Source organism: Squalius cephalus (assembly GCF_949319135.1).
Source record: "Squalius cephalus genome assembly, chromosome: 1".
Taxonomy (NCBI): domain Eukaryota; kingdom Metazoa; phylum Chordata; class Actinopteri; order Cypriniformes; family Leuciscidae; genus Squalius; species Squalius cephalus.
Window position 1 is genome coordinate 49,059,423 of NC_137122.1, and position 11,715 is coordinate 49,071,137.

At 36.8% G+C, this 11,715-nt stretch overlaps 1 protein-coding gene across 3 annotated transcripts in view; it reads right to left on the reverse strand.

The window, feature by feature from the left end:
- The window catches only part of LOC307167395 (methionine-R-sulfoxide reductase B1-A-like), a 39,958-nt gene extending 28,655 nt beyond the window's left edge, over window positions 1-11,303 (reverse strand). Inside the window, exons 1-4 of one of the 3 annotated variants that reach the window (XM_079886452.1) lie at window positions 10,965-11,303; window positions 8,496-8,790; window positions 7,093-7,178; window positions 2,753-2,814 (exon numbers count right to left, since the gene is read on the reverse strand). In XM_079886452.1, the coding sequence (XP_079742578.1) occupies window positions 2,753-2,814; window positions 7,093-7,178; window positions 8,496-8,547 (200 nt within the window). In that variant the 5' untranslated portion in view covers window positions 8,548-8,790; window positions 10,965-11,303. Of the gene's footprint in view, window positions 1-2,752; window positions 2,815-7,092; window positions 7,179-8,495; window positions 8,791-10,964 lie in introns of those variants that run through there. The other 2 variants (XM_079886453.1, XM_079886454.1) reach the window with 2 other exon arrangements.
- Window positions 11,304-11,715: the final 412 nt, after the last annotated feature.

Sequence of the window (11,715 nt, forward strand, 5' to 3'; positions counted from 1 at the left end):
GTGTTAAACGGAAGCTCAAGCATGTTCACTTGACGTGTGAAAACCAATGAGGTTTGATACATGCCTTGACAAACACCACTGATCATTTCACACATGCTGCTACTGGGACCAGAAAAAAAAACAGTCTGACTTTGTTTACCAAGCATGGATAAGATATACACACAGCATAGGCCATAATCTTGTGAGCCTCAACTTGGGCAGAGACAGGGTATTTAAAGTTCAAAGGTCAAGAACAGCACCTCAGTGTTACCAGCCCTTCAACACCGTTAGCCTTGTAACTAAAATAGCTTGTGCAGTGTTCATTTACAGCCAACTTAAACAGCTTCGTTCTTCACTGCTGTGTGTGTGTTTAATGGGGTCCTATTATATCCTTTTACGAAGTCTTGATTTTGTTTTTGGGGTGTACTAGAATATGTTTTCATGCTTGATTGTTCAAAAAACATTATTTTTTCAAATTTTTACATTATTACAACTCCTCTCTCCCCAGTCTGGTTGAACGTGTCGTTTTCGTTGAAGTCCCTCCTTCCAACATACGAAATGTGCTGTGATTGGTTAGCTGGAACAGTGTGTTGTGACGCAGAGCTTAGTGTGTGTTCAGGAATTGTCCCGCCCCTCCATAACCGCGAGCTCTACTCAGATGCAAATATTAACGATGGCATCAATTTCAAACCATTTCAAACCCGATTCAGACCCTGACAATGTTAACGAGCAAGAAGATCGTGCAGAACGGATTTCAAGCACGGACTTTGCAAGCTCAGATTTCACAGGTTGACCAACATAAAATTGATGAAAAATACTTGCCAAAATACTAATATGCCAGAAGTAAGATAAATCCGACAAAACCATGTGCTGTGTGTCATTCAGAATTGAATTGAGTGAACCATTTAATTTCCAGAATTTAAAATGAGGTGGAAAACAACAATTCGGAACAGAACTTAAAATTGTCCAAATCATATTTGGAAATGTCATTTATAAAATTTGTTTTCTGTTTCCACAACTGAACAAAAGTTCGGGGTAGGGAAATGTTTAAAATGTTTAAAAATTAAAATATAAACTCTTCTGCTCACCAAACAGTGAGCTTTTGATTAAGCAGTTTTTTTTAATAAAAGTAAAAATAGTAATATTGTAAAATATTAATTTCCCATGGAAAAACATTGTGAAGGGTCTAAAATATAAACACTTATAATATGTTCATAGTGAATCACGGTAAGACAAAACCATGTTTTGGAGGAAGGATTGATGATGTATTGACTCATTATTGTTGTTACATAGTGTACAAATGTTGTTACATAGTGTACAAATACAGTATATTCTCCTATCCCAGTTAGATTGATTGGCTGAAAAGTGTACAGTGTACAGTGTGTCATTGTGGCTCAATCAATACATTGCTGTTTGTTTGAGCATCTCGACATTGGTTGCTCAGTCACCGGCATGAGTTTAGGCTGGACTATGTTTGACTGACACAAATGACACAATAATATACAGTACGTGTAAAATAATTATTTTTGTAACCTAAAACCGGGTAAACACATTGCATTAAACCAAATACACAAAATAATGTGCTTTTTAGAACTATCATATGACCCCTTTAAGTATACGCTAAAGTGTACTTCTTTTTCAAAAGGGTAATAATTTAATATTACTGCGTATTAAAATCAGTAACTGAGTCTGAATGTACTGTAAATGCCCCTGTTTCTCGATGAACACAAGCTGTAACTCTTGGGCAACTGACTGACCTCCTGGTTTAGATTGTGACCTTCTTCCTGCTGTTGAGCCTGATCCTGACGTGAACTCTGAACCTAATCCTGGCCTGAGCTTTCGACATAATCCTCAATTATAACCCCGAGGCTGTTTAACTACAGGTGAACAGTAAAGAAGAAATGAAAATAATGTTAAGGAAAAATAATAACCCAATGCTAGGGTATTAAAACAACCAGGCTGGGCAATATATAGGTTATTGTGATTTATTAGTAATATTATAATATTTGAGTTTGATATATGGCCCAGCCCTTTGGAGGGAGGAGTTCTGTCTGTCTGACCTGCTCTTGTATGTCTCTGTATTGGCGGCTTCTCTCTTCCTCTCTCTCCTCTCTCAACAGAACCATCACTTTGTCGTTCAGCTTGTGCACTGCAGTCCTGTATGAGTGTGTGTGATGTACAAAGGGCTCAAAATGTCCACCAGTGAAAGGAAATTGCACTTGCTTTTCTAATTTAATCAGGTCCAGATTCATGCACTTCTGCAGTGCAAAAACAAGTGGGATGTGTTTCTCCAGAAAATTGAGGAGAAAACTGATTCTGATATAGCATCATTATGTCCAGATTCTGCTAACAATGAGAATGTCCTCACAAAGTGAGAAAGTAAGAAAACATCTAAAAATATTATAACTGTACAGTGGATATAAAAAGTCAGCAACAAAAGAATTGAACCTTTAATCTAAAAATACATTTAACATTTAATTATCTTTTTTTCTATGAAATGTCACAGGTTTTTAGTGGCATTGCATAGGTTGTAATTTTTCCATTAAACGTTTTACATTAAACAAAAGTTCTGATATGATTTATGTTTGTTTCATTTTATGACAAAAATGTATATCCACTGTATCTGCACATCTTGTTTTTGACACTGCACTCTGACTGATGCTGCATGGTTTTAATGATCAATTCTGACCACTAAATGCAAAAAAAAACTGATGCCATGTGAAACTGTGGGACATGGTTTGTCCTATGTCTCTGACGAGTGACTGGTTAATACCTCATGTCGGACATCTGCAGGGTCAGCTGCTTTATCTTTGAGGCGTCTGTGTCCTGATTGCTCTGTCCACAAGAGAAAACCTTATAAGTCACACTAAATGTTTTTTGAAAATAAAAAAATGCAGAACGTTTTCTGTGATGGGTAGGTGTAGGGTTAGGGGATAGAATATACAGATTGTACAGTATAAAAATCATTATGTCTATGGAAAGTCAACATAATTATATAAATTAAGTTTGAGTGTGAGGGTAAATTTACATGACAACGATACGCTTAAAACCGAGAAGTTTTTACTTTGAGTTTTCCGCGCACAGACATTGTCAAAATGATCCCCATTCACACAGATCCGCAAAAACAACTAAAAACACTGTATTCTGCTGCCAGTTCATTAGATGGCGATGAAACACTACAGACTTTTTTTTTATTTTTTTTATTGCAGATAGAACAAATAACAGACATAGCATACAACATCACAAGACAGTGACTACGTTTACATGCAGCCAATAACCCGTTCAAAACCGGAATATTAGCAATAACCCGGTCGCGCACGGCCATGTAAACACCGGCAAAAACCCGAATATGCTCATATCCCGATTTTTAAAAACCCGGATATGATCCCTGGGGTACCCCTTTTCTAACCCGAATATTTGGTCATGTAAACGCGTATCGGCATATCCCCATCAAAAGGAACATTGATTTGTGTTCTGCGCATGTTCTATTCGCAAGGAATCTTGGTCTTTTGAGTAGAGATGGCGCATACAGAAACCCGCGTGCAGTATACCGGAAGTAAACAAGAAGTAGAGGTAAACATGGCGAGACGCAGCACAGCACCACACTTTTGGAGCGAGGAGGAAAGCGCAAACAAAGGCGATCGCTATCTGCCCCGAACTATTCATTTTCCGCGTGCTGCTGCTGTTGTTGTTGTCTTTGGATACAGGAAGAAGAATCGAAAATGACACATATTGCGTCTTAAGGTTGTCCTTACGTCCAGACGCTAACCGTGCGTCGCCGTTTACATCGGGATATTGCCAATTTATTACAAATTCCATGTAGTAACTCTCTCTGCTCACGCATGTAAACCATAGGGTTATTCCGAATGTTTCAGAAACCCAAATAGTGACCTTAACCCGACCATAACCCGAATATTGACAGCTTGTAAACGTAGTCAGCTGATAAACATTAATTGGTAGCAGGGGATCCAAAAATAATATCAAAGTATTTCACACATGTGACTTTTTGTTTTTTAACAATTTCAAAGAAGATATAAAGCAATCAAATTCTAATTTAAACAGCTTAAATAAAGGGGATGAATTTAAATATTTTTGCTTATGAATATAAAATTTGGCCAAAAGTATAAATAAATTAACAATGTATTCCAGACCTTTGTTAACATTGTTTTCATAATACACAATAATATCCTTTAATGTAAAATAATATTTAATTTTCACAAAATTAAAGATAAATTCTGCCAATTCCTTCCAGAATCTTTGGGTAATTTTGCATTCAAAAAACAAATGCGTCAACACCTCTTTCCCACTTTTGCAAAAAGAACATAAATCATCAATATCAGAATATCTTGCAATTAATGATTTAACAGGGTAAATGGTATGCAAAATTTTAAAATGTATTTCTTTGGTTTTATTATTAATGCAATATTTAAAGGGGATTAACCAAGCATTCTTCCAATTAATATTATCAATAATAAGAGTTCCAAAAAATGTTTCCTCTAGGTGCTATTTTATTTTGTAATTGAAATATTGTACAAATATGTTTATTGTTACATTTTTTATCAATCAAATCAATGCCGTTTAATATTAATTTTGGATTTGTCATTAATGTAGAGTTATACTGAATATGACTTTTGAATAGATGAATCAGAGTAGGGGAGATAGCTTTAATGACAGAATTAAATTCCTTAAAATGCACAGGAAAACTATGGATTTTCATGAACTGTTCGTATGTTAAAAGATTTCCATGAATATCAAACATATTTATAAGATGATTAATATCCCTGTTAAACCAATTCCTTAAAAATAAGGATTTATTGGCAACCAAAATATTTGCATTATTCCATATAAAGGAAGTGTGAGGAGAAAAATTGTTTGAGTAGCATGAAACACTATAGACTGAACACGTAATACGCATGTGCATGACGTCATCGTTTTCACAGATTCATGTTTTTGATGTTTACACGGAGACCGCTTAAAAAATCTTGCACTTTGAAACCCCTTTATCAAAAGTTGTGTTTTCAGGCTCCCAAAACGCCGTTGTCATGTAAATGAACGACCAAAACACATAAAAAGTTTTATATTTTTAGTTGAAAATGGTGTTGTGTAAAAAACTCCTGAGTTTGACCTACATATAATTGATGAAAAATACTTGCCAAAATACTAATATGCCAGAAGTAAGATAAATCCGACAAAACCATGGGCTGTGTGTCATTCAGAATTGAATTGAGTGAACCATTTAATGAAATGAGGTGGAAAACAACAATTCGGAACAGAACTAAACAAATTGTCCAAATCCATATTTGGAAATGCCATCTATAAAATTTGTTTTCCGTTTCCACAACTGTACAAAAGTGTGGGGTTTGGAAATGTTTCAAATTAATTTCCTGACGGGTCTAAAATATAAACACTTATAATATGTTTCCCAGACAGCAACATAGTGTCGGCCCAGATCCGGCCCACATCTAGTACGCATGTATCATATGTGGCCCGGATCTGGGCCGACACTATGTTGATGTCAGTGTTACCATAGTGAATCACGGTAAGACAAAAACATGTTTTGGAGGAATGATTGATGATGTATTGACTCATTATTTAAATGTTGTTACATAGTGTACCTTCAAATATATTCTCCTATCCCAGTTAGATTGATTGCGCTGAAAAGTGTACAGTGTGTCATTGTGGCTCAATCAATACATTGCTCTGTTTGTTTGAGCATCTCGACATTGGTTGCTCAGTCACCGGCATGAGTTTAGGCTGGACTATGTTTGACTGACACAAATGACACACTTCACCTTTTACAACAACTAGTGCAAAAAATGCCCGTGCAAAATCAGTTTTTGTGTGTGTTTTTAGTAATTGTTGGTTTGGTGAGTGCTCATTGTTACAATTACACAGCAAAAGTTCAGTGACATTTTTATTTGTGCATGGTAGAAAGCACACAGTGAACTCCAAGAAAACGCTATGCTTGAGGAAACAGTTTGAGAATAGGCTACTACAAATGATGCCCGTGAAAGAGACTGTGAACGCATTGAATAGGATATGTTTAGTTGGTGAATAGCATAGGCTACTATTACACAGTAGCGATAGCGTTAAGCGCACCAGAATGAAATATAATATTCAGAAGTAAACAGCATAGCTGACTTACAGATTCAGTTAACATCCACAAATGAATAAGCGTGTCGATTCAGGGAGCAGTGCAAAGTGCCCGTGCAAAATCAGTTTTTGTGAGCTGATCGCCGTCAAAAAAGTTCAGGAGATATTTCTTGCGATGGCAATATGATCAAAAATAACTTTATATTGATTCAATGGATTAATTGCATTTTGAAAAAAAAAAAAGTCATGAATTTATTGCATTTTTGGGAAAAAATAATCCGTTTTGGGAAAAAATAATCCGTTTTTATAATAAATCTTAAAAAATTCAAATCCAGATTTTGATTTTCAATGTTGTTATAACCTAAAGATGCTATGTGAAAGTTTGAAACAGAAAATAGTGGTTTTCACACATTTAGTGGTTATCTCACATTCGAGAGATATGCGAATAACACACAGACAGACAGACGGACATTTCTGTAATTTATAGATAGATGGATTTATCATGTTCGGGAACCAAACTATAATATTCAGAAGTAAACAGTGTAGCTGACTGAGTGTTTATGTCAGAATGTTTATTTTTAAACCACAACCTTCTTGGGGCTTCTTTGACCGATACAACTCTCTAATGTCAGAATGTTTATTTTTAAACCACAACCTTCTAAAAATGATATATTTAACGATATATTTTGCATTTCTCATCCAAACAATGTCAAACTTGGCACTGCACTTACTCGTGCCCGTGGCAAGACACCTGTCGAGTTTGAAATCAATCGGACTAACGGTTCGAGAGATATGCGAGGAACAGACACACACACACACACACACACAGACAGACAGACGTTTCTGTAATTTATAGATAGATAAAAGTCTAGGGGAAGTTCTGTTTAGATAATTACATAAACTGTACCGATGAAAACAGCCTTTAGAGGAACTTGACTATCATATAATCTGATAACCCTAAACTGTGTTTTTAAAGAGAGGGTTAGAGGAAAGGTTAGGTTGGATTATTTTCTCTCATACCTTCGCTTCATCTTCTAGAAGAATGTCCACAAGATTCCTCAGATAAAGCAGCTGAAACAGCACATCGTCAGGAATATGCCGCTCTCCTGCAGACGTCACAAACAAAATGTCAGAAACATAATTACACAAGTATATTAACAAAAAGTAACTTGCCTGTGAATAAAAATTGGTACCCACTTCATATTAAGTGCATTTAACTAGTACTAACTATGCACTTATTGTGTACATTTTTACATTGACCATGAATTTTTATAAAAATACCTGCATGTAATTACAGCTGTAATTAATTTCTGTAATCACATCTATAATTACACTGTTAACCTTCGCTTACAGCTTAACCCACACTTAAACCTAACCTGGCTCCGCCTTCCTACGTACTTCTGCTCAATTTTAATTTTCCTTCAGTACTCCGTCTTGGTTTGCGGTATATTCGTGGATTTTCTCCGGCCAAATTTTTACCCGTCCAATCAGCGAACAGAGGGAGTGGCTGAGAACGATGACGTTAAGGTCGTGCGCAAGTTTGAGTTGTAAGGTTACGTCACGACCAAACGTTAGCAATTGGTTATGGCAGATCCAGAGTGGCTCTGGGCAGATCCAATAGTTTTTAACTTCAGCAGAGTACCCGTCTACAAGGAAGTTAACGCTCGTCAATGGAGTGGCCAGACTCTCTGTACAAATGAGATGTACGACAGTCTGGTAGGACCAGGCTAACTTAAACCTACCCTTACCACCAAACCTGTCCTTAACCTTACCCGTATCCACCTCAATAGCAGCACAAGTGTTTTGCAATACAACATCAATGCTGTAATTACATTGTACCTATAACAAATATTTTTTGATGCAAGTACATAGTAGTTAATATAAATGGATATATTTGATTGATTTGCAGGTGTAAAATGCAGATGAAGGCACCTGTAATGCCCAATTTATATTAAAGGGGCTTTATATAGAGTTAAGGCACCCTTGTCATTAGCGACAACGGTGGCTTTTAAGTGAAAAGTCAATTGTTTTTATTATTGTTGTTTTGGACCCCATTGACTTCCATTGAATGGAAAAAAACTGTCTTCAAAATATCTTGTTTTCCATAAATAAAGAAAGCCATACAGGTTTGGAATGACATGATGGTGAGTAAATAATGACAGAACTATTCCTTTAATCCCAGACAGCTGCGTAGTGTCGACCCAGATCCGGGCCACATCTGGTACATGTGGATTCGATGTGGGCTGGATCTGGGCCGTACTATGTTGCTGTCTGTGATAAAACTTGTTTTAACATCGGCATCTTTTCAAGCCATAAGCCTCTTTGTGAGGTCACCATGAACTATAAATGTGATTAGAATTCTGAATGAATAATAGAAATAACGCAGGATGTTGTCGGTTGAGACCCTGCTGTGTATGTCGTACCCAATGTAGTGAGGCGATGCTGCAGATATTGAATATCGTTCCGAAGAGCCATGTGTGCTTTCTTCTGTCTCACATGGGTTTCCAGACTCTCATGCCTGTCACTCAGTCTGCCCACCTCCTCCAGAGCCTCTACGGTCTCCGGGCAGCTCTCGTCAGACAGGGACTGATTTGGAGAAGAGAGATCTACACCAGCTGTCCCACTTGGACCTGCTCTGTCATCCTCAATCGGGCTACCAGGGTTCAAAGGGAGGACGGGTACGGAGTCTTTAGCGGCAGAGACTGTGCCCTGCAACCCCTGTGAACGCAAGAGGGAATGTCATTTACAAAAGCACAGTTCATGCCACCTGAGGCTGAGATGAATGTCTTCGTTTTTTGGCCTCAGTTTCTGTTTGTAGATGTTGGTTATGCATTTACATTTAGCAAATCATTCATTCAGGTCAATGTTTGCCTCAACTGCAGCTGCCGCCTGCTCTGACAAAACAATGACTGCAATAAGAACCTGTGAGATTTAGGATGGTTGTGAAAGGTTACTGGCTTCTGAAAACCCCGCCCCCGGGAACGCGATTTATAGATTATCAAGACAGAATATGCTTATCAATGACTAGAAGATAACTACACATAAGCTACATAAATTCATCAACTAACCATTCAGAAATATTGTCTACATGTTGTCACTTCTTCTTGAGTCTCTCCATCTTTGTCTGACTGTGGTTTGAACATAAAAGGCTAAAAGTTTTTTGAAATATTCAGTGCGTGTCTGTGTTAGGTAATCGAAGATGCTTACACGGCGCGTTTTTGCTCACCCTCAAAAAGTGCTATAAAAACATGCTATAAAAAAATATCTGTGGGGTGTTTTGTGCACTCTGGGAACATCAGAGACTTATTTTACATCTTGTGAAGAGGCCATTATCGTGTGAGGGATGTAAAGTGACTTCTGTGCACAAGAGGCTTCATACATTGGCACATTTTTGACAGTGGACTTTCTTTATTTGTGAAATTTCATGAGGGTGAATTTGAATGAAAATACAACTCTAGCAAAAAGAACAAGGTATTAACATGTTTTTGGACAAAGACAAGAGTTATACAGTGTTTGTGGACACATAGCATGAAAATATGATTATGTTTTTAGATGGTAATACCATGTTTTTGAGCATGTGCCATGGTAATATATATATACTACTGTTATATGGGAATTTGTTTTAGATGTGCATTAAGGTAATACCCTTTTTATTTTTTTATTCATCTCTCTATCTATTTAGGTAGTGTTGGGACATATAACAAAGGAAATACTATGCTTCTAGACCTTTTTTTAAATATCTGGTAATACCCTGTTTTTTTATATATATATAAAATACCATGGAAATACTATGGCTGTTACCTTGTAGTACCTTGTAAACACAATGGTAAATGAATATAGTAATTGGTCAGTTCCATTTCCATATTATGTGATGGTACACCAAATAGTACACCTACAAAACAGTATTAAAAACTACCATGGTAATATTATAGCTTTTGGGAGTACCAAAATACTATTTATAATTCTATTACTATGATACACAGTCATGTGAAAAAGAAAGGGGTAACGTTATCCTTTCTTTTTCATATGACTGTGTATCATAGTAATACTGAATTCTATGGTTTTACGTATTTAGTATTATACATTTACTATAATTTGGGAATTTTGTTTGTTGCCTTAATATAACATGTTTAGAAAACAATTTGAAAAATTATAAAAAAATATTTATTTAAAAGTAAATCATACAGCAAAATTAAAAGGTTTAATTAGCATATTTATTGCAAAAATATTCAGATTATTTTATGCTCCTTATTTATGCAATGCCCTTTTTATACCTAACAGCTGCTGTTATTTCCAAGTGTGACTCAAGATGTACATTTATGCAACTTTCCATTACATATACTCTACTGTTCAAAAGTTTGGGGTCGATACAATTTGTGTGTGTGTGTGTGTGTGTGTGTGTGTGTCTTTTTGAAAATCTCTAATACTTACCATGTATTTCATAAAAATTACAGTAAAAACAGTTATATTATGAAATATTAGTACAATTTTAAAAGCGTTTTCTATTGTAATATATATTAAAATGTAAGTTATTCCTGTGATCAAAGCTGAATTTTCAGCATCATTACTCCAGTCTTCAGTGTCACATGATCCTTCAGAAATCATTCTTTTTATTATCAATGTTGAGAGGATTTGTGCTGCTTCATATTTCTGTTGAAATACACTCTGGGGACATTAAAGACTTGTTTTACATCTTGTGAAAAGGGCATTATACCACCCCTTTAACTAATGTTAACTAACGTTAATGAACCTTATTGTAAAGTGTTACCAGCAAGGTAAGTTATTAACTGTGTTCTGTGGTGATAGACCTACAGTGTAGTGGAGTTACCATGGTTCTGTATACACTTCTAGTTCACAGTAGTAGTTTTTGTAAGTTTCCTCCTGTCTCTTACCTTATCGCTGAGCGCCGTGTCGGAGGAGCTCTTGAGCTCGGAGCTCTTTACCCTCTGCTCCAGCGCCCCATTCGGGCTCAGTCTGCCCACCTCCTCCAGAGCCTCTACGGTCTCCGGGCAGCTCTCGTCAGACAGGGACTGATTTGGAGAAGAGAGATCTACACCAGCTGTCCCACTTGGACCTGCTCTGTCATCCTCAATCGGGCTACCAGGGTTCAAAGGGAGGACGGGTACGGAGTCTTTAGCGGCAGAGACTGTGCCCTGCAACCCCTGTGAACGCAAGAGGGAATGTCATTTACAAAAGCACAGTTCATGCCACCTGAGGCTGAGATGAATGTCTTCGTTTTTTGGCCTCAGTTTCTGTTTGTAGATGTTGGTTATGCATTTACATTTAGCAAATCATTCATTCAGGTCAATGTTTGCCTCAACTGCAGCTGCCGCCTGCTCTGACAAAACAATGACTGCAATAAGAACCTGTGAGATTTAGGATGGTTGTGAAAGGTTACTGGCTTCTGAAAACCCCGCCCCCGGGAACGCGATTTATAGATTATCAAGACAGAATATGCTTATCAATGACTAGAAGATAACTACACATAAGCTACATAAATTCATCAACTAACCATTCAGAAATATTGTCTACATGTTGTCACTTCTTCTTGAGTCTCTCCATCTTTGTCTGACTGTGGTTTGAACATAAAAGGCTAAAAGTTTTTTGAAATATTCAGTGCGTGTCTGTGTTAGGTAATCGAAG